Raw genomic sequence first — 25,120 nt, 5'->3', positions numbered from 1 at the left:
ACCGTCCCAAGGAGATGTGTGGGATAACCACTAAATTTTAATAAATAATACCTCAAACTAAAGTTAGGATAATATAATTGACATTGCTGGATTCCTTGTAACACCAGGAATATTTTGAATATAAATCTCATGTATTTTGCACAAAAGATAACATAGTTACTCTGAGAAAATTTTTTATCTAAAATTTGTATGTCTAATGCAATATATATGACGTTTATATTCAAAATGATCACCAAATTATAAGAATTCCAGCAATGTAAATTATATTCTGGCCGGGTAATTTGTATGAATTTTATGAGCTAAAACAGGCAGTCAGGCAGGGTGGCGGGTGGGGCAAATCTAAAAATAGCGTCTCCAGCCGGACACTCACCGCGTATATGTGGAAAAAATCCGTGTTAAGTGAAAGTTCAGCTCTGGCGAGGCACCGCGTATATGAAAAATCGCGTTAAGTGAAACCGCGTTAGGCGGGGTAATAATATATATATATATATATATATATATATATATATATATATATATATATATATATATATATATATATATATATATATATATATATATATATATATATATATATATAATTTTTTTTTTTTTTTTTTTTTCATTATCATCTATGTCGGACTTAGGACCATGTCGGACTTATGACCTGGATTTGGGTCCCTAACCCCGTCGTAAGTCGGGGTCTAGGTGTATTTGTTTCCTTACCACCATCATTTTCACAACTACTGCTTGATAATCTTCCGAGGTAGGGTGCAGTTTTCTTGTCTCCCAGGAATTTCCCTTGATAATAAACCTGTGTGGCATGTTCTGTTATTGCTTGAATGAATTTGAAAATTTAAAATATTTTCTCTGAGAATACAACAAAAACACATTACAGTACAGGCACTTGAAATCACTTAAAAAGCTATTTCATTGTAAAATATCACTGTACAGTATTCCAAGCATGTGAGAGGAGGTGTAGTGGGGGTGGGGGAGAGGAGTTAAACAGAGATACAGATGGAACCTACCAGCTTGGCTGACAGGCGGACAGATGACCCACGCTTATCTTCAACCATACGTTAATACTTTCTGGAAGCTTGCCTTGTGAGATCATGCAGTCATTTAAGACACAATTATCTTTAAAATTTTCCCCCTTTCTTGGCAAATTTTTTAATGTTTAAAGATGCAACTCATTTCACCGATGCAAATAGTGCTACCGAATGATTTGACGCAATTCATGTCACAAAGAACGAGAGGGTTAGTAATTCATATTAAAAATATTTAATGCTTCTCTAAGAAAGGAAACACAAACCTTATCATTCATGTTCATGAAGGTTAATACAGACAAATAAAGAAACAACAGAGAATGAGCAGTCACTATGATATGTGTGACCTGGAGGACAGACTGAGGCAGTAAACCATCAGAGGTAGGCTGGCATGATGGTACCTAGCTAGATATGTTTTGGCTCTTGCTAAACCAAGAAAAACATTGTGCATAACAAATAGTCTCCCTAATTGGTTCTTAGTACTCATATGTTATGGTGATTTGTTACTGCACTTCCAATGATCACAAAGCAAATTGTAATAAAGGTAATAGCATTAAATTAAATATTTATCAATTTAGTATGGTAGAGGGTATGTAAAACAAACAGTTACAGTTTTCTTCTTATACTTAAAATACTTATTTACATACAAATAATCACACAGACCTAAATACAGGTCAGAACCTAACTTAAGAATGCTTAATGGATTCACACAAGTATAATATTAAATATTAAGTAAACGCTTATAAGAATGATAGAAGGTGGTTCTCTGCATATATGGGGCTCTGATTTACTTCAGTTATAGTAAGATTCACTTGTTTTGGTGACAGTCATAGAAATATACAATTAAATGACAGTATATAAGGTAATGTTTTCTCATCACTGGTTAATCAGCATTTCACAGTAAAGTAGGAGTTCATAGAAATCACTTAATACACATGGCATAACCAAGGCTTGTACAAGATCCCAAAGACGAAAGAAAAAGTGAGGACTTGGCGTGTACGATGAGCCAATATGTAGGTTGGGCACACGGAGGACCTGTAGGTAGACCCAGCAGAGGTATAATAGCACTGGAAAGATGTCCAGTTAGCCGAATACTGTATGGGTTTTTATAGTAAGCTAGGGAGGTGAGGGGGTGAATGCAGCTCCTGGGTCTGTGGGTTTTTTATCACCTCATATAGGTGTGGCTTGGGGATGACATCACTTCAGTCCTCACAAATGATTGATTGTATTTTCCCATCACGACGATCAAGTGATGTGCAGACAGCCCAGTGGTGACATCCCATGCTGGTTTCATCTGCTATTAGAATTTTTGCCAACGATATGAATGAGGCTATCTTAATACATGTATCCTCAATAATCATGGGGGTTAGGTTCCAGAAAACTACCATGATAAATCAAACCCGTACATATTGAAACATAACATATGGGAAAAATTTGTTTCGTCCTATGACCCCAAGGATGCATCAACTAACTGACCAAAATATACCCCGAAAAATGTGTAGGTACACCAAAAGATATAATACTGTACTAGTAACATATCTTTACGAATTAAAAAATAACAAATAAACGATGTACAGTTCTGTACAATATTGTATCATGAATGAGTCACAGTAGAATGAGTGAGAGAGGCAGAGTGTTGGTGAGATGCAGTGGTTGTGAGAGAGGGAGGTGTGAAGTGGGTGGGAGGCAGTTTATATTGTCCTAATCTGCTCAAGCTAAAACAAATTCATCTGCACCACTGAAATTATGGTTTAGGTGGTGATAAAAGAGGTAGTTGTGGCGATCATGGAGCTGGTGGTTGAGGGGGAGATTGTGGCAAGTGTTGAGATGCTGCATCTATCGGTTTGTTTGGTAACACTGCCAGACACAGTTGAACAGCTGATGTCTACCCACAAAATTGAGTGTAAGTATAAATGAACATCATCATATTCTTTCCGCATTACGTTACATAAATTTTAAATTATGGAGTGAAAAAGTAGAAAGATGGGGGTGATTAGAGAGATGGAGTGGAAGGAGGTGGTAACACACAATGGGTGTGCTGCCAGGTGCATGCTTATCATTGTTGGGAACATCGGAACATTCAACCAGAGAATACAAACGTCTTCATCGCTTGGCTGGATCAGGAACCTTAGCACTTTTCTTGTTCACTGGTGCCTTGGTGGATGGTAGGTAAAAGTTACAGAAATTGCCCCAAAAACAAGCACAGAGCAGGAAACTGTCTTCAAACACCAACCAAAACAGAGCGGGGAAACAAATGCTGTCGCTAGAAGTTGGCGCCACGAGTCGTGCTGCCATCTATTGGCAGTCGCTGCTACTGTACCACTGTTACTCTCGCAGACCCACCGCTGTCCCATAATTCCGCGATAACCCAGATCAATCGGTGATAAGCGTACAATTGGTTGCAATTGATGATACTGTGAAAAGCCAGATCAGCGATTATCGAGGATACATTATGTAACACGTGTTGCGTGAGCTCTTGTTAAGTGGGTACTACCTGTATGTATCTACAGTACAGTATATATTGTAATATTATGTGTTATCAATATTTCCCCTATTGACTCGCATATTTTTATAAAATGTCTGTACAGAAATTGATTCAAATGATACTTAATTGTTTCGAAATTTGAACTGTTCTAAATGAAATGAAAAATAGTGGGACTAAAGTGCAAAAAGGGGTATGTATCATCAGGTAGGTAGGTTTTGTTCTTGTTTGTGAACCGATTTCATGTTTTGGGGTATGCTATTGAAGTACAGTATTTTTGTCATTGGGGAACCGAACCTTATTTTTCCCATAAGTTTTGGGGAACCTAACCCATTCATATCTCGAGGAATACCTGTACACGGTAGCATTATCGAAAACAGAATGCCGTACTGCTAGAAGACTGTTAGAGAGCTTTATGGGTTCGATTACCGTAAGACACCCATATTCATAGTTCTGTGACTACATACATATTTTGGTGATCTGTCCGTGTAATATTTACAAATCTGTGGAAGTAATCTGATGGATTGTCGATTTATAATGAGATGGTGTTAAAGGTTATGACACAGTGATATACTGTAATGGAAAATATTGTCTATACATACTGTGTACAGTATTATGAATTTCCGTGGAAGTAAAGTGCAAAAAGGGGTAGTACACAATTACTTTAATTTACTATGACCGATAAAATACTGTTTAACTTTGGTGCATTACCTTATGGGAGGGCAGTCTGTGCTCTCTCCCTAAGATGGCCGCGCCAGCTGACTTCCGGCTCGCGTCTGAGAAAAAAGTGGACTTTAACAATTATCCCACTATATAAACGATATGGTTTAGAAATAAAGAAAAGAAAATATGAAATTATAAAAAAAGAAAATTTAAAGAGCATGGGTGTGTGTATGAGAGAAGTACAGGTTGACAACCCTTTATCTGAAATTCTGAAAACTGAAAAGCTCTGAAAACCGAAAAAAATATTGAGGCATAGATCACTGACCCACATCGGGGCCTGGGGGGCAAAATTGTAATACAGTGGTCCCTTGGTTAACGAGCACAATCCGTTCCAGCAGGTTGCTCGTTAACCGAAACCATTGTTTCAATGGGTTTTTGGGTAATTGGTTCCAGCTCACTGAAAATTGCCTAAATTCAACAAAAAAGGTAGAAAAGTACACTTACTTTGAGGTGTGTATGTAGAAGGCTCCTGGATGATGATGATGAGAATTGGAATTGGGGTGGAGGAGAAGGAAGAAGAGAAGGCATTGGGGTGGAAGAGAAGTCACCCCTTGGCACCATTTCACCCATAAAATTTTAGTTCTCTTGGTGTATTTCAAGATTATTTTCTTTAAATCAACACTGCACTGCATTATATATTGTCAATATGTAAAATATATTTCAAAATGACCAATAATTTGCTTGGAAACACAGAAAAAAAGCGTTTAGTTGAAGAGAGTCTCAAGCAAGATGTTACCTCCACTGAAAACAGAGAGAGACTAATGCCTGTCTGGTGTGTTAACAGGCTGGATAGCATGCCAGAAACTAGTTTCTTTACCTTCAATTATGTTCAATAATTGTTAAAATGACTAAGAAAGTTAATATTAAACTTTTAAAATTATTGAATAGTATAAACTTCTTGATATTTACTAAAATAGTAAGGAATTTAAGCCCTAAAACCGATTACTGTATTAACGGACTAATACTACAGCTGGTGGACCGCCAAATGCAAGCGAAAACATTCTGAAGTCGGCTCGTAAAAAACTCGTTAATCGAGGGATTGCTCCTTAGCCGAAGTTAAGAATCTTATGGAAGGTAAATCGTTAACCGAAATCTCGTTAACCGAGGCGCTCGTTAACTGAGGGACCACTGTAGTAGTAATAATTATAATGATAATAATTGTAATAATAATTATTCATAGTAAATAAAAATTTTAATAAAAAATACACCAAAATAAAATAATAATAATAATAATAATAATAATAATAATATAATAAAATATAATAAAAAAATTAATAATAATCATAATACTGTAATAATAAAATAATAATAATTAAGAAATACAAGATTGAAAAAAAGATCAAAAGTGAGAAACATGACCTGGACCTATGAATTATTATTATTATTATTATTATTGTATTATAATTATAATTTTTTTTTATTTTCGCCCCCCAGGCCCCAATGTGGGTCAGTGACTTGTGACCGGGTGGGCAAAAAAAAAAAAAACCCCATTCTGAAAACCGAAAAATTCCGAAATGCCTCTGACCCCAAGAATTTTGGATAAGGGATTGTCAACCTGTACTGTAAACATGTGTGGAGGCAGTTATTGCCAAGTCCTTGGCTATAACTGCCTCCACACACATTCACTTCCTACATACTGTATTCTGTACATACCCATGCTTTTCAATGTCTATTTGATAGTTTTACATTATATTTTATTTATTTCTAAGCCACAGTAGAGTACAGCCTTCCCTGAAAATTGACAGACCTCGATTTTTGGCGGATGACACTCTAGATGTACCTAAGAATGTTTAAGGGTAGTTTTAAATTTTCTGGTATTTTCATGGCCTGGACAGGGAGCCGTTCATTCTAGAGACAGTAATTTTCTTTACCTGTAATGTAAATATGTGTGTGTGTGTAGAGACACAAATAAATAATAATGGGAAAATCCTCTCACAAATAATCAGAAACAAATTTATTGAAAATGTGACAGTCTACCCTCAAGTCCGTGCTTTATTACTTTATTAATAAAGCACGGACTTAAGGTTACTCACATTTTTAATAAAAAAATTGATTATTTGAGTATTTTCCCATTATTATTTATTTGTATGTACTGTATGTGTTTTGTGTGTGTGTCTACACACACACACACACACACACACACACACACACACACATATATACAATACAGGTAAAAGAAATTTGTTCTAAGGGCAAACACATAAAAGGAATATACATTGCTTTGTACACAAGTAAAAATATACCCCCCCACCCCTCCAACTGGTCAGCAAAGGTTGTTCGTGGATTTGACAATTCGCCGCCATTTTGAGAACCTAACCCCCGCAAATTTGGGGGGCCCCCCTGTATTATATAGTGTAATAAAAAATGTTCTAGACTAGAAATATTTTTTATGTAAATATGATGAGATTGAGAATGCTTTCATTCAAAACTTTTTTATTTTGCTAGCAATAATAATGAACCACACGAGAAAGATTTATACTTAATTTTCTATATAACCTAATTTCTCATTATTCATTGACTCCCATACTTTGCAGCAAGTCATGGAGCAGATGGTTCTCAGGTCAGTGTAGTGCGAATGGGAAGTGGTGGAGTAGAGAATCTCAGCGAAGCAAATATTACTTCTTCAGTTACAACGACTGATGGTACTCAACATGTTAATTTGACTGTGGAGGGGTACCCAGCTATCCCGGTTGAAGGTTAGAAAATGTTTATTAAGATGAAACATTTGTTCGTATAGAACTAAAAATCATCACCATTTTAGTGTCATTTTCCATGTTTGCATGTGCTGTCTGTTGTTATCTGATGGCAGCTCATTAGGTTCTTATCTTAGAGGTCATTTCTTACAACCTCTCAATGTCATTCCACTCCTCATTCAAAGTCATGCATCTCTTGGTCTAATTTGTCTCCTTCATTCCCTCAGTATGCTTCGACCTCCTTAACCAACCCCTGTGCAAAACCTCACCAATAATTTCAATACCCAACTGCCCTCTTAGGTGTGAAAAGGTTTCCTATCTTTCCATGTCACATTACATAGTGTCAAAATATTTTGTTTAAGGATCTTTCTATCACAAATAGAGCAGAAGTTGTTTGGGGTTTGGGGGAAGACACACATGGTGAAGTGAGTCAGGTGTGCTGTGCTGACCTCAGGGACATTGTAACCATGCTTAGTGCTAGCTGTGAACAGCTCTGTGCCTCCCTAAAGGCTGAGCATTAGAAGGTCAAAGGCAAAAATTTGTGGTTGAAGGAAGTGATTGTGAGGATGGAGGAAGATGTGAGACGGGGGGAGTGTGGATGAGGACAACACATACCAGTGGAAGGTAGTGAAGAGAGGAGTGACAAGGTTGGTGGTGGAGAAGGTCAATAAAGCTACAGAAAAAGCTAAGTGTACTAACTCTCTTAGTCCTTTGGTGGATGAAATGAACAGTAAGACAATTAAAGACAAGGCTGACAAGGAAGATAGGAAAACCTTAATTGTTGGTGACTCTCAGGTAAGGTAAAGTAGAACATCGATTTAAAGCGATTCAATTAAGATTATTGATTTAAAGCAACACCCATAATTAAGGACAATGTTATAATTTAAAGCGAATCTTTCCAATTTTGCGCAAGTCAATCCGGTGCATCATATTTTAAAATTTGCGCCTAATGTTTCTCAGGGCACGCTACACTGTCCTAAGGGTAAAGCTGTACTGTACATGTACTCAAAATAATGTACTAAATGATTACTAAAATTTTGTCTTGTGCAAACTTTAGCATGATTATATTCAAATTAATCACTCTTATAAGAATTCCAGCAATGAAAATTATGTTCTCGTCGGTCACTTCTGTGACATTTCATAAACAAAAAACAAAAACTCAATCTAAAGGACATAAACAAAAATATACTTCACTAGACCTTCGGCACCAACTGGTCAAACGTGTCACTGTCCCCTCCCTCCCAGCCAGGGTTTGGTGGTTATACAGTAGGCTTAAGTTTTTATCTTATATTATATCACAGACTAATTTGCATTGCTAGAATCCTTGCAAGACAGTGAATAATTTGAATATAAATGGCATATATTTTGCAAAAAAAAAATTATTAATTTGTAATTAAACTAAAATTAGTATGTCTAATGCAAACTATAACATGTTTATATTCAAACTAATCACTATCTTATAAGAATTCCAGCAATGTTAATTATAATCTCCCAGGTTAGTTAAGTGACATTTTATAAGAGAAAAACTTGGTCACTCTTAAGGACAGATAAATAAATAAGCACTAGGCCTTGGCATCAACTGTCAAACATATCACATCACCTCACCTCCCTCCCTCCCTCCCCCCTATCTTCCCAGCCAGTAAACAGACCATTTCGCATCCTTTAATTTTAGCTGTGTTGATTGATGAGTGTTTCTTTTAACATAATACTACAAAAAACGATGTTTTGTTTATTCTAGGAGATGGGCTGAGGTGCATCTGGGTAGACTCAGTCTTTTTAGTATTTTGTGTTTCTCTCAAATACCAAACTAAATTATTCCATTGAAACAACACTTCGATTTAGTGTGAATTCGGTTTAAAGCAACGGCCTCTCTGGAATGTATCGCGCGTTATACAGTATCGACTTTCTACTGTACCTAGATCAAACATTCTGTAATAAAGACAGAGGAGGATGAGAGCGTGTTTGGCAGGAGCTGGGGTGGGTGATATAGAGGACAGGATGGAAAGTATCATGTCGGGTAATGGGAACAAACCCATTATCTGCCTTAGTGCAAGAGGCAATGATATTGGCCGATGTAGGAGTGAGGAGCTCCTTGATAAGTTCAAGGCAGCTGTTGGCCAGATCAGGATGAAGAGAGGGATTCCTATTATATGGGGTTTCCTGCCTAGAAGGAGTTAGAAATGAATGGTTGTTAAGGACAGTTGGTGTCAACAGCTGTCTAGACAAATATTGCAAGACATCTGGGACAACTTCTATGGCAAAAGGAACCTTATGCTTGGGGTGGGGTGTATTTATCTAGGGATGCGGTGGCAACCCTGGCTGGCTTTCGAGAGAGCAGTACAAAAGATGTCAAAGTCTTTAAACTTTCTAGGGGAACATGTCAGCAGGGGGTCAAGGAGACTGCAGTGGGCATGGGTAAACTAAATGAAAGGTTACAGAGAAATTTTGCTAGGGATGGTGATAAAGCTAAATTAGGCAGATAAATACCCTACTGTACTGATTTCCTAAGTGTTGAAGACAGACGTTGGGACATGCATGAGTGGTGAAGGATCTAACAGCTGTTTGGTCTTTGTAAGCAAACAACTCATAGTGTTGAGTGTGGGTTTCTTTTTTTCAGGAAAGTTGATTCTTATGGGGTAAAATTTTATCAACCTGGCACCAAATGAACCTAAAAGATATGAGAATTAGGGTGAAATTGCATCAAGTCGTATTAAAATGATTTTAGGGGAGAGAGGGGGAGTGGGCCTCTCACGTTACCCCCCCCCCCTCCCCTCCCCTTGACCTGTTGCACCCAGATGTACACTCGTCTTCCACATATAATATACCCCTACGCTTATTTGTTCTTATTTTTGGCTTTATAGTACTGTACAGTATACAGTTTTCTCTTTATTCATAAGACAGATTCTGTGGTTATTTATATATAACACTTTACAGTAAATAACAATCTTGTTGGTGAAAACAGTTGTAGACAGTCAGACTTATGCCTGATTTTCAACCCAGGGTGTTATGTTTTCTAATTGTTTTCTTATTGTTGATGTAAAAGTCTTTTAATAACCTAGTTCTACAAAGACCCTAGTTGTTGAAGTGCAGTAATAATATAGCAACAATTGATTTTCTTTAAACTGTTCAAATTAGCTGTTATCTCCTCCACCCCCCCCCCCTCCCCTTCCTTGTTTAGAGTTTTATGCTTTTCAGACTGGCGCCTGCCACAATTAGTACGATTTATCGAGGTTGTACTGTACTGTATCAGATGAACAACATTGATACAGAGAAATCTGACTGAGAAAGATTTAGGAGTAATTATAAGTAAGAATCTTAAACCAGGACAGCAATGTGAATTTGCTCGAAATAAGGCTAGCAAAGTACTCTTCAAAACTTGGGTTCATGCAAAGGAGTGTTAGTTACTGTACAAGACTAGCGAGGTAGTTTATTCTAAAACACTATCTTGCGCTTGTTAGACTTAACATGGATTATGCGGGTCACTTTTGGTCACCGTACTTCAGAATGGATATCGAATCCCTAGAAACCATACAGAAGAGGATGACAAGACTAATCCCAGGCATTAGGAATCTTGAGTATAGAGACAGATTAAAGCATCCGAATTTACCCTTCCTTGAGAAATGTAGAATGAGAGGCGATATGATCGAGGTGTGTATATTAAAGTAAGGGTGAAGCAAAAGTGATATAACAAAGGTACTTAAACTATCCAACCAGGAGTGAACTTGTAGCAAAGGTTTTAAATTTGACAAATTTAAATTTAGGTGCCAGGTAAACACTGGTTTGGAAATAGAGTAGAGTAGTAGATGAGTGGATCAAGTTACCTAACATCATCATTAACTCGAGCATGCTGGGTAGCTTCAAATATAGGTTGGATGGATATACAGGTGCTCCCCGACTTACGACGGGGTTAGGGACCCAAATCCAGGTCGTAAGTCCGACATAGATAAAAAATAAAATAAATAAATAAAATAAAAAAAAAATTCAAATTTAAAAAAATAAAAATAAAATAAATATCTACAATGAAATACAGTACACTAAACGTAATAAATAATGAGGAATGGATACAGTACAGTAAAAGTAATAAATAATGAGGAATGGATAAAGTGACTGAGCACTTACCTTAAATATAGTCAGCTGAATGCACACAGGGCCCCCATAATTTTCTATTTACAGGATACATGGAGACTATATTAATTGGAAGAAGCAGAAGAGGAGACAGGGCTGGGTGGGTCATCAATGTCGCTTTCTTCAGACAGGTTTATGTGCTATGGAAACTTGCTGGTTGAAGGTATTGGATCATCTTGAGGGAGTGAAGAGGCAGTACTGGTGGGGCGTGAGGAGACAGCACTGGGGGATTTCTTAAAATAGATGTCCAATTTAGACTGCACAGTTTTTTTTCTTTTCATTATAAATTTCTCTGTAGCAAGAAAGTGAATCTTGGATCATTCTGTCAACTTTGGCATACCGCTCATAATTTTGATCCATGGCATCAAACATTTGCATTGCTTTATTAATTATAGCAAATGCCTCTGCCATATGTTTCACTGAAAACTTTTTGGGGGGTGCAGATTCTTCTTCTACCTTTTGTCTCTCTTCTTCCTCTGCAATTTTCTGTGCATCTAGTTCAATAAGATCCTCGTTACTGAGCTATTCTGCTACACTTTCAACCAACTGTCCGACATCTTCATTATCAATTTCTAACTCCAGCTGTTTACCTAACTCCACTATCTTGTTACTAATATCCAAAATAACTTCATTTTCATTAAATCCTTTGAAACTGTTCACATATCTTTTCAGGATTTTCTTCCATATTCCATTCATGCAATGTTTTGTAACCTGATCCCATGCTGCATTAATGTTCTTTATACATGACAAAATGTTGTACTCCTTCCAAAACTCTCTTGAGCGTTTTCTCACCTTCAGTAGCAGCAACAGCCTGAGCGAAGGTCGTGCGTAAATAATACGCTTTAAAGGCAGCCATAGCACCTTGATCCATTGGTTGGATGATAGAGGTAGTGTTAGGTGGAATGTACACTACCTTAACATCAGGGTGCATGTCGTCCAGGTGTTGTGGGTGTCCCGGAGCATTATCCAAAATCAGTAAAATCTTGAATGGAATCTGTTGTTGCAGACAATACTCCTTGGCTCGTGGAATGAAACAAGTCATGAACCAATCCTCAAACAGTACTAGGATCATCCAGGCTCTCTTATTACTGCGATAAAATACTGGCAGTGTGTGCTTGCTGACATGTTTAAAAGCCCTGGGGTTCTCTAAATGATAGATCATGAAGGGCTTTAGCTTGAAACCAGCAACATTCCCCCCCAACAGAAATGTAATTCTATCCTTGAATGCCTTGAATCCGGGCATTGTTTTCGCCTCTTTGTGGATGTATGTCCGCTCAGGCATGCGGTTCCACAATAATCCAGTCTCATCCACATTGAATATTTGCTCAGGCAAATAATTCCCTTCCACAATCACATCATCTAACTCCTCCTTAAAAGCTTCGGCAGCACCAACATCGGCACTAGCTGCCTCTCCACTCACCTTAACATTGTGTAGACTGTAGCGTTTTTTAAATCTATCAAACCACCCATGACTTCCTGTAAAGGTTTGATCACATTCATCTCCTGCCTGCTCCTTCAGGCTTTGGAACAGGCTTCTTGCTTTAGCCTGTATGCTTAGAAGGCTTAAGGGTACACGCTTCTGTATCTGGTCTTCTATCCATATCGCCAATAATTTTTCCATATCGTGAATAGGACCTTGTCTTCTCTTTGATATTATAGTCCCCTTTATTGGTGTTGTTCCTTTCACTACTTCACGAATGCGCTCCTTGTCCTTCAGAATAGTGGATATAGTCGAGTGTGAGAAACCTAGGTCACGTGAGATTGTTGCTACTGTTTTTCCATTCTCATGCTGTTATTATTTTCATTTTCATCTCAAAAGTAATTGCCTGTCTACTTTTCCTTGGAACACCACCAGCACTCTCACTTTTACGCTTTCCAGTCATTATAAAGTCACTTAAATACGATAATAACGAAAGTTCACAGTGCGATCAGTATAAAATACGATAGCCAAACACCAACTAAGCGCTCCACTGAGTGAGTGTACTCACCAGGCGACCCGAGACGCGCCTCCCTCTCGCCCGGGACGGAAACGTTTCGGTATAGAAAATGTGCGCGTCATTTGAAAATATTTTTGGTCACGACGGTCGCAGTCGTATGTCCCGACGGACATACGGTCAGAGCAGGTCGTAAGTACCAATGGACGTAAGTCCATGTGGTCGTAAGTCGGGGAGCACCTGTATAAGCGATAGGGGTTGGGTGTAAATGGGGCTGCCCAGTATGGGCAGTTTCCTCCATTCTTATGTTAATAGGATTTAAATGCAAGGATGAGATTCCTACATCACAAAAGATGAGAAACTTCTGAGAAGAGAATGGGAGGCTCTCATGTGTGAGTGAGTGAAAGATAATTACCTACTTGGCAACATAATCTAACTAGGCCCGCCTTTTTTATTCAAATAGGCTCGTGAAATATCAAAACTTCATATGAAGTGACCTAAAGTTATACGGATGTATGTCATACGAAGTGATTCAAAGCCTAGGGATTAAGAGTCCCCTTAGCCTCGAAAGGGATGTGATGAAAGCTAGTTACATTCTTAATTATGTGGTTAGTGTGGTTTAATTGTTTTGTACTGATAGTAATATTGTAGGAAGTTTTTCAGTGACGCATATGGGTGTCCGACTAGCCAGGAATCTATCCCATTGAACCCTATGTTATAATGATCCTGATTTATGATATTTTTACCTGCGATGGGGTTTTCAGGAACCTAACTCCATTCTAAATAGGGGGATACTTGTATTCATAATTACCATCAGCATTTTAATTGTTATTTAATGTATATTGAGTGTAAAAACAGATGATGATATGAATCATTTCTAAAACAACTACATTGTCATTGAACAGTTTTCTTTCAGCAGCCTTATTCTTTTGACATTGGCAGTATCAAAGCAAATACAGTGATCCCTCGGTTAACGAGCGCCTCGGTTAACGAGATTTCGGTTAACGATTTACCTTCCATAAGATTCTTAACTTCGGTTAACGAGCAATCCCTCGATTAACGAGTTTCTTACAAGCCGACCTCAACATGTTTTCGCTTGCATTTGGCGGTCCACCAGCTGTAGTATTAGTCCGCCAATACAGTAATCGGTTTTAGGGCTTAAATTCCTTACTATTTTAGTAAATATCAAGAAGTTTATTCTATTCAATAATTTTAAGTTTAATATTAAAATTTTTTAGTAATTTTAACAATTATTGAACATAATTGAAGGTAAAGAAACTAGTTTCTTGCGCGCCAACCAGCCTGTTAACACACAAACAGGCGTTAGTCTCTCTCTATTTTCAGTGGAGGTAACATATTGCTTGAGACTCTCTTCAACTAAACGCTTTTTTCTGTGCTTCCAAGCAAATTATTGGTCATTTTGAAATTTATTTTACATATTGACAATATATAGTGCAGTGCGGTGTTGATTTAAAGAAAATAATCTTGAACTACACCAAGAGAACTAAAATTTTATGGGTGAAATGGCACCATGGGGTGACTTCTCTTCCACCCCAATGCCTTCTCTTCTCCCTTCTCCTCCACCCCCATTCTAATTCCCATCATCATCATCATCATCCAGGAGCCTTCTACATACACACCTCAAAGTAAGTGTACTTTTCTACTTTTTTTGTTGAATTTAAGCAATTTTTGGTGAGCTGGAACCAATTACCCAAAAACCCATTGAAACAATGGTTTCGGTTAACGAGTTTTTCGGTTAACGAGCAACCTGCTGGAACGGATTGTGCTCGTTAACCGAGGGACCACTGTACCCAGATCTTCAATATGCTTTCACAAAAAAATTGCAAACACAAAAAAATGGATTTAATTTCTTAACCCACTCGCGCATGATGACGTGATTCTCGTTATACAGTATTCATGATAAGAACCAACTTCACGGGGATGCAAATCGAGTCCCCCAAATTTTTAAAAATTTGCCAAAATTAAGTTTTCAACAGAATTGCATAAAACTTTGATGCAACATAGTTGCAAGTAATTTCTATAAAATAAACTGTTTGGCAACTCTCAAGCCCCATAAGAAGGGAAGACCAGAACGATAAATGCGCAGTATTATCTCGGCAGTCAGACCGTGAGTGTGAGCCATGTCCATTTAAATTTCCATAACTCCCTGTGGGCTGCCTCAACTCGGGGAAGTAGGGTAAGCAATGTAATCCAGAAGTTTTTATTTTTTTATTTTTTTTTTAGTTTTCTTTAGTTTTTTTTTTTTTTTTTTTTTTTTACAGGGTTTAGCCCACCCGGGCATAGGCTACTGACCAACATCGGGGCCTAGGGGGCAAAAATGTTATGCACAGTATTAATAATTCACAGTAAATAAAATTTAAAATAAAAAATTTAAAATAAAATATTAATGATAATAATAATATCTCTGTAATAATAATAATAATAATAATAATTATAATGATAATAATAATAATAATAAAGAACCATAAAGAAATAAAAAAATAAAAAAAAATAAATAAAAAGTGAGAAACATTATATGTATGTTGTGTTGTCAATAGTAAGAGAAGCAACCTGGGACTTGGTCACAATTTTTGTGATGCCATATGGCAGCAGGGTCTACCATTAGACAATACATTATGCTTCCAATATCTTCCCAGGCGGTAGTACCTCCCTGTTTGGTAGCTGCCTACTACCAGGTGAAGTGATGGTTGTGTAATGTAATTTTTTTTTTTCTTATTTACAGAGAAAGTGTTTAGTTTTCAAAAGCTTACTGTATCAGGCTATACAACCTCTTTATAGTGACAATGTCTCAAAAAAGTCTGAAAGACAATGACTTTCAAGACTTGCATGAATTTTATCAGTACCATTATCTTCATTATAGTGTTAGCTTCAAGATGCAATATAATTTATATCTATATGAAACATTGCCACAAAAATAATCGAAAAAAAAAAAAAATTTGCCATTTGAGAATTTTTTTTTTCTCAAAAACTGTTAGTCATATCAGAAATTTGATTATTGTGCTGGAAAGCTCATAAAATTCTGCTTCTGGCAGTGTATATTACTTAAAAAGTTTGCCAAGACAATTTTGAGCGTGGAGGTTATGAATGTGTTGGTGTGCATTTTTCTCCTATGTTTATTAGAAGTGACGAAAACTAGCTATGTACGTGTACAATTTTTTTTTTTTTTTTTGCAAAGCAATCAGTTATGGAGCCAAAGACATGGTTTATTCCATTAAAAATAATTTTTTTGGGGGAAATTGATAAAGCAAAAATAAATATTCACCGTGCGCTGTCTCGCCTGCCCTGGAAGCCTCAGGGATGTGATCTTGGAACTGGAAAACTTAAAACTTATCTCGTGCATGAGAGGGTTAATGATAGCAGAAAAATAACCTTCACTATCATTGAAAGTAGTCCTTGGCATATGCTGCCTTACCAAAATGGCATTGGCAATTGGGGGAATATTAAGAAATTATTATGAGGTTTTATTCCATTGGAAATTGCTTTCCTTTGCACAGACATAATATATAAAAAACTAAAAAAGAGTTATGTCTTAACAATATTTAAAAGATTTACTAAACCATAAACTTCTCTCTTGCCTATGTTTTTTCATGCAAAAATTGATGACCACTTCCTGAAAAAATGAAAATCCAAATTGTGCAAATAAAAGAAAAATAAACTAATTCTGCTCAAAAGTGAATTTCAGTGAGAATTCTGCTTTTGTTTGGCTTGAATAAAAAGTTGGAATTGTGGAGTGGTCTTGGACAAGGCAACACTCATATCATCTTTGACATCTAATCAATTTCAATTTTTCATTTGATGGCAACAAGTGCTGTAAATCCTGACTCACAAAGGTAAGAAGTACTGAACGTAATCAGGGTTCCTATAGCTTGCTTCGCTAGATGAAGGTAGGCTTGTGTCAAGAACACCAGAATTCTCCAGGACACTGATTTAAATTCATGTTGCATCATTTCCTTTGTCCTCAAGTCATTGAGGTCATCATTGGCAAGTTCTATATCATTGATGCTGTCCAGGTCAGCAAGGAAAGGATTACAAATCCACATTTTGATTTTAAGGTGGACTGAGCTGAAATAACTGTCAAAAGAGTTCTGCAGTGTTTCCAGGTGTCTTCAGATTTCTTTCTACCTGCAGATAAACTGACAAGGCTTTATCACTTTCAACTCCAGCCTGCAGAAGCACTTCCTCCACCACTGGAAAGTTCACATCATTGTCTGCCTCCAATCTCCTCTTGGTCAAAAAAGCTTGTAGTTTCCAGCATCATCCATGATGCTGACTGCAGGACCTTGACTCAAAAGAATTACTTCATTCATATGGCTAAAAATATCAGCCAAGTAAGCCAACCCATGAATGAACCGTCAAATTGTTCTGAGAGTGGACATCCCCCCTGCCAAAAAAAATTAAAAATAAAATAAAATGAAAACTTTTGCCTGAAGTTCAATGAAGCACTTGAAGACTTGTTCTCTGGAAAGCCAGTGAACTATTTTGTAGTAGAGAAGCACTTCATATTCTGCTCCCATTTCCTGGCCAAATTTCTTGAAAAGGTGGTGATGAAGTTGACAAATTTTATGGCAGTAGACAATTGAATAATTGTACAAAGACAGTTTTCAAAGTAACAGGAAGCAACTCAGGGACAAGATACATTTTTTGCCCCTAGTTCATGGACCCTCTGAAGCCCTTTGGATCCCCTGGGGGTCCATGGACTGCAGGCTAATCCCTGCACTAGATGATTTGTCTGTCATAATGAAAGTTTGAATTATCCTGATGGGTGAGAACTGAAGGAAAATCATAACAAATTAGAGCAGATGAATGTTTACAAACAGCAGGTAAAGAAAATATATATTGCTTGTAAAAAACTGCCAAGCACAAGGTCACAGTATGAAACACACAAACTTAGACAAGACTGTATTTTACAGTCCCATAGTTACAATAGTCAACCCGAGACAGCGTAAATGAATGTAATAGTGTCACAAGACACTATCCAAAAACATACAGATTTTGAATATGAAAGTTGCAACTTTTACCAATGAATCTATATGCTCCTTAAAATTCAGTTTTGAGCCATTGTACACTTCAAGATTATAAACAGAATCGACAGGACCAAGTTGTATTTCCCCAACTTTAAAGAGGTAAATCCTCTGTGCCGTCTCCCCTCCTGTTTCCTTGGATGACGCTAATCTCAGTTTTGCCATCATTCAGCTTAAGTTTTCTCCTAGCCATCCAAATCTTAATAGCAGACATCAAGGGTTTCATTACCTCAATATCCCCAACAATTAACATTTGTACATAAAGCTGTGTATCATCGGCATAGAGGTGGTAGGCAACGTGATGAGCATCCAGCAGAGATGCAAGACTACTTGTATAAACTGTAAACAGAAGTGGTCCCAAAACTGATACCTGTTCGACTCCAAACTGCAAAGGGACCAGGTGGGAAATGGTTCCACCAACCATCACACATTGAGATTGCTCTGACAAATAGACTCGAGCAGTGAGATTGCATTCTCACGGACACCAAACGACCATAGATCTTGAAGTAACAGATGATGGTCCACCTTGTTAAAAGCTGCAGAAAAATCCACCGAGACCAAAAGGAGGATTTTCTTGTGCAAGTGATTTTTACATCGGGCAGTTTCAGTTGAATGATGCTTCTTATAGGTTGACTGGACTAGCAGGATCACACTATTTCTATCTAACAGAGTAAGTAACTGATACAGCATAGCACACTGATCTTTGATAAGAATGAGAGATTGGAAACAGGACGATAATTTAACGTGATTTCAGTATCAAGATCAGATTTCTTAAAAAGTGGGTGCATTAAACCCTGTTTCTCAAATCACAAAATCGCCATGGGCAAAACATTTATTTATGATTCTACAAATAAAGTCTGTAGCATATTCATAAGAGTAGTATCTTAGATTTATTTACTGGATCAAGATGACAAAAAGTCTTTTTCGAGTCCTCTACATAATGCAGAATGTTGTTCACCCCTACAGGACAAAACAATGAGGAGTTAAGTCTATGGTATAATTTGAAATTCAACTGAGAAAGCTTCAATCAACAAAACACCATCAAAGTCATTTCTTATATGTGATATCTGAGGCAAACTGAGCATCTGGAGTGGAAGAAGGCATAGTAGTTCCAGACCTATTGCCCAACAGCCCCTTCATAACTGCATACAATTTCTTCTGATCACTGCCAAAAGAGGCTATTTGACTTCTGTGTTACTCAACTTTGCATCCCCTCACTGAACAAACAACAGAGAACTTTTAGACGAGTCATTCCATGGAGAGTCCTCGTCCTATAATTATCTTCATGACCTCTGGACAATAACAGTCTGAAATGAACTGGAAGACATAATGATGTCGGCTAAAGAACTGTAACAGCAGCACATTTGTAAATTTACAGTGTTGTAACTGCTGTTTTCCAGGTATTTTTTTTATTCAGTCATGTCATGATTGTGGCAAGCTTCCACACTTATTAAATTTAAGAAAAAATCCAATGTCTGCTGCTGTTTATCACATTATAATTATTTTCCAAAAAATTTCATGTTGCAGTACAATGTAATATAAATCTCTCATTCAGGATTATTGGGGAATACCAAATACAGTTGTAAGCCAGGGGTAAAGATCACTGGAAGATGGAGTATAACTAATCTATTGATTCAAGTATTTTTATGTAATTTAACATGTGTAGATGAAGTGAGGTGTGTACATCACAGATTGCTATCACAGCTGAAGGGAAAAGGTCAAATTTGTCACTGGATGTTTCATGTACAGTATAATGGTGCAGCACTTCTTATTAGGTTTTCTGTGTTCCTTGATCCAGTTCTTTTTGACTTGGTTGTTTTATTTATAAATACTTGTACTGTACAGGGTATCATTAAATAAAATTTAAAAATTATTTCTGAACTTTGCATAAATTAGTGGTGTAATATTTATTATTGTACTTTAAGAAGTTCTGATTCCACTGTTTTCATCAGGGCAAATTGGAAATACAGGAAACTATGCAGAACTGCCTTTAGATGCTGATGCTTTTCGGCGGCTTGAGAGCGTTTTGGAAAGTGAGGAGGCACGAGAAATACTAGGAGAGCCTCTTCTTGATATGGTCACCAATCCAGAGCAACTTGGCACTCTTGATGAGCTGATGGACTCTTCATTATTTGAAGGTAACTAAGTTAATGTAAAATTTATGGTAAATACTTTTGACATACAGTATGCTTGTACAGTTGTGATAATATATATATTAGAATAAATATTGTTAACTTTAACATAAATTATTTAAGGCAGATCCCATGAAAACAGTTGCAAATGAGGAATGGTGCACTTATTTGTAAATAACTTTTTTTTATGACATGAAAGTCATCGTGATGCAAGACCACTTACCAGAGAACCCCCTGACAAAGCCTGTTTTAGTGCTATCAGTAATTGTGAGGCAGGTGCACATTCCATTCGTATCAGTACAATGTTGTATAATTAGTTGTTTGCCTGGAGCAACTCCAAACTATCTCTCAACTCAAATACCCCCAGCCATAACTTTTGGAATTGGACAACAACCTCGACACCCCCAGCACTTCTTACCTACACTATTGTACTATATTTGAGGAACTTAACAACAATTATTGACAATTCAGACTTTTACCGCAATCTCTTACTTACATGTTCTGAATTATTATTTTATTTTGGTGAATGCTTAGTGGTGTATCTGTTGGCCTTTACTATCCCTCCCATTACACCCATTGCCCTCAGGTGAGGCACACTGGAAGCAAAAGTTCCCATTTGAAGGTAGGAGGTCAAATTAGAACTGAGTAACCTGATCATTGATTTGTGTCACTACTGTGGGGTGCCATCTTTGATTTCAACAACATTTGTCATCATGCCTAAATCCCCAACTGACACTTGCTGAGGCCATGGGAGTTTTTGAGTTCGTTTGAATATGTTGGGGCTAGTTAGGAAATGCCTTTTTACAGGGGGTGAATTACCTTATTCTGTACTATATCTGAGGTACAGGGGGTCCTGACTATGCATTATATTTGTATGCATCATTTCACACACACACACACATTTTATATATATATATATATATATATATATATATATATATATATATATATATATATATATATATATATATATATATATATATATATATATATATATATATTTATTTATTTATATTAGGGGGCAGTGAAATTTTGCTCAAAGCTGCACTCTTCAGGCATTGTTCCTTATACATATCTAAGACTCCATGCCAAATTTGAAGCTGATATGTCGAGGTTTAGTCTGCCGCATTTTCTACTGAAATTTTTTAATTTACCTACAGTACTAGCCAAACAGCCGCTGTGGCGGTGCAATGTTCTGTTCAGTGTTTATCAACTTTTTTTTCATATCTCTTATTTCATTTAAGTTGTCTTGTTGCAGATGAGTATGGTGCTATGTCTATATTGATTATCAGCCTTTTCTCATTTCATTTCTCAATGTTGTGTTACTGTACTGTAATGTAGGGGAGACCTGGGTAAGTTGGCGCACTTGAAATTATTCAAATAGTTACCGTTAAGCAGTTCACACCGCAGGATCACCACGTGCTTCCTCAGTCACCCATAAGCAGTCATTCTGAGATGCCGCACATCTTGATTAGAGTGGGGGAAAATTGATTTTGATGCTGGACCACATAAGCTGCGGGATGCGAGACAAAAATACCGATTTAAGAGGCAAGAAATTGAGATGGCTAGTTTAGATAATTTGACGTCACTCTATTTTGATGGTAAGAAGACCGCCACTCGTGTGATGATAAAGAATGAGAAGACCGAGAAATGGAGTTCGAGGATGATGGTGAAAGATCATTATGTCATCATGGTTGAGCCTGGCAATGAATATCTCACACATGTGACTCCCAAGACTGGACACGGAAAGCAGATTGCCAAAACTATTCACGAGTTTCTGGTGGAGAAAAATCTAACCCAGCAGCCCATTGTGTGTGTTGGTTGTGATGGAACCAATGTAAATGTAGGATCAGAAAATGGAGTCATTCATCATCTTGAAATGTTACTTGGTCACCCGCTCCATTATTTCATATGTCAGCTTCACGGAAATGAGCTGCCTTTCCGCGCAGTTTTTTATCACTATGATGGTAAACCAAGTGGTCCTGAGCATTGGCGTGGTCCCATTGGAAAGCAGATCAAGGAGTCTTTGTCTGAGCTTCCAGTTGTCGCCTTCCAGCCAGTCAGTTTCCCTGATTTCCCTGTGTTTAATGATGAAGTGAAGAAAGATCTGTCCTGGGATCAGAAATACCTGTATAGGATTTGTAAAGGAGTTATCACAGGTGTTGTTGAAGATGACTTGGCTGCTATTGAGCCAGGTCCTCCCTGTGTGTCAAGGTGGAACACCTTATGGAGTAGAATCCTCAGGCTGTATGTAGCAACATCAAGACCCAGCCATGAGTTGAAAAGAATTGTCATTACAATAATAAAGTTCAGTGCTCCAATGTGGTTTTACATCAAGATACACCCTTACGTAACACACGGCTCAAGGAACGTATTCCAGTCCCTGCTATATATGAAACACCTGAATAGTGAGGAGGAGACGATAGTGAAGAAGGCTGTCCAGAGAAATGCATACTTTGCCCACACAGATCAACTTCTTCTTGGTATGTGTGCAGATGAGGACATGACTGTTAGAGAAAAAGCTGTCTCAATGATAAGAAAAATTAGAGAGGAGAATCAGCAAAAGGAAGAATGCACTGGCAGATCTGAAGAGGAGGAGGAAGATTCTGATGCTGCTGTTGACGAGAATTTGTTAAACTATACTGATGAGGAGGGTAAAGATGGAGATGGGAATGAGGATGTGCCTCCTGTAGTCAACATGAGAAAGGTGGTGACTCCGAAACTAAAGTGGCAAGCAAAAAACTATCATTCCATGATTAACTGGAGGAATGAACTCAAGACTGAGCCTCCTTACATTGCTTCTCTGTCAAATCTACAGGTTAATGACATTCTTGAGACACCATTAGTGGTGCCCAAGTGGCCAAACAGCACTCAGGCGATCGAGAGAGGCATAAAAGTGATGACTGAAGCTTGCACTAAAGTGACGGGATACGAATCGAGAGATGGATATATTAGGCAAAGATTATTGTCTAGGAAAATGATGCCAAGGTTCCGCACAAAAAAGAATTTCAAAATGAACTTGTAATGATTTTCTATACGGTGTACCTGTAAAATAACATGTGAATTAAATCAATGTCACCCATGTAAAATTTATCATTATCCTGGAAAACATTAAATGACACCTAATTTTTGGTATACACTAAAAGTTGACAAAAAGTCGTTCGCGATGCGGCAGGGTAAGTATGCATGAAATGGCATGAAATTTTGCACAGGTGTTTGTTACAGCCATACAAACGATGCCTGAAAAGTGCAGCCTGCAACTCAAATAAAAGTGTTTTTTCCCTGCCTAAAAAAAAAAAAAAAAAAAAAAAAATATATATATATATATATATATATATATATATATATATATATATATATATATATATATATATATATATATATATATATATATACATATATATATATATATATATATATATATATATATATATATATATATATATATATATATATATATATATATATATATATATATATATATATATATATATTTATATATATCTATCGCTAACAAATATAGGAAGATAATTTTCATTATCTGTCAGTTATTTCACATATACATTGCCTGCATTATCCACTGTTTTATAATAAGTCTGTGAGTAGCCAAATATGATGCATCTAATATAATGTAAAAAAACAAACAAACAATATAATCGGTCATAAAAGTGCCCTATAAGTGTTAAGTTTCTACTATGCCAAAATATGTCAGTCACCTCTCTGAAGACTGAGTGCTTATCATTGTTATGTGTTAAATCACCACAGAATTTATGGAAAAGTAATTTCAGTGTGCTAGTGTGACTTACGAATAAAGAAGAAAACCCCTCTCAATTCGGACTAATGGGGGATCCAGTCAATATTAAGCAAATTTCCGGTTAGATGAATTTCCAGAGGTCGTTTATTTAATCCGGAAAAAGTCTGGATTAACCGAGAAAAGGCCAGATTGCCATCTGGTGCACATGAAAGCCAGCTCCAGTCGCTTTGTTTACAATCCGTCCCATTGACTCTTTGACACCTTCTGGTGGAGTGCCCCAGACTCAGAGATCTTTGTCGTAAGCAACTCTCCTGGTGCCGGGGGAGAGATGGTACTTACCGTCTCTCTCTCTGGTGCTTTGAGAGGACGTCCTCTCCTTTGTGGAGGAAGCTGTCCCTTTACACAAGCTTTGAGTTTTATCTATAAATGTTTAAATGTTTTTTATGAAAGTTTTATGTTATTTATAACATATGTTTTTTACCTTGCATTATTTGATTTTAGTCTTCAAAGCTTTTATTTTTATTTGGTGACATATGACCTAAGCTGTTGCTTTGCCAGGGATTTAATTTCCACAATCAATCAATCAATCGATCAATCACGCTGCTACAGCCCTCTTGTGTGCATCTCTTTAACTCCTGCAGACTATTTGTGACTTTATGGTTTAATTATTATGGCTTATAAAGGTAAGACTACTTCAAAAGGAAGTCAGAAGAGGGCCAGAAAGGAGTTTAACTTAATAGACAAGCTAGCAGTTATGGAAGATCATGAGAAAGGTCTGCAAGATTTTTGATGGAGAAATACGGCCTGAAAAAAACAGCCATCTATGATCTGATTAAAAACAAAGATGAAGTTAGTTATTTAAAGGTGTTTATTTATTTTTGCCACCAAGTGGGTAGAACTGGATTATTTCATGTTAATCTGGACTCAATCCAAATTAACAGAAATTAATCCAGAGTGGTTTGCCAGTCTGGATAAAGCAGAAATCCGGAAAAAGTTTGGTTTAAGAGGATTTTACTGTACTGTATAGTAATAATAAGATAACATACATGTGCTTGTTAGCTATGAGAAAGCTGTGCATGTGCCATTGTTACATAAGAAACCATGAAAGTTGTAGAAATATTTCAATGCTCTTATGTGACTTAGAAATATAGAAAATAAACTATAAAAAATGAAAAATTAAGAATGGGAAGTTAATTGTGAGGGGGTAGGA

The 25,120-nt window shown here is 37.0% G+C and overlaps 1 protein-coding gene across 1 annotated transcript in view; it reads left to right on the top strand.

Annotated features, from left to right (window-relative positions):
* Positions 1–25,120, top strand: part of LOC121867233 — an 86,117-nt gene that overhangs the window by 47,305 nt on the left and 13,692 nt on the right. The window contains exons 3-4 of the mRNA XM_042367084.1: positions 6,765–6,926; positions 19,977–20,162. Coding sequence (XP_042223018.1) covers positions 6,765–6,926; positions 19,977–20,162 — 348 coding nt within the window. The remainder of the gene's footprint in view (positions 1–6,764; positions 6,927–19,976; positions 20,163–25,120) is intronic.

The sequence above is a fragment of the Homarus americanus genome, unplaced genomic scaffold (genome assembly GCF_018991925.1).
Source record: "Homarus americanus isolate GMGI-L3 unplaced genomic scaffold, GMGI_Hamer_2.0 scaffold6317, whole genome shotgun sequence".
NCBI lineage: Eukaryota > Metazoa > Arthropoda > Malacostraca > Decapoda > Nephropidae > Homarus > Homarus americanus.
The sequence above is the reverse complement of the archived record's forward strand: the minus strand, read 5'-3'. Positions and strand labels throughout refer to the sequence as shown.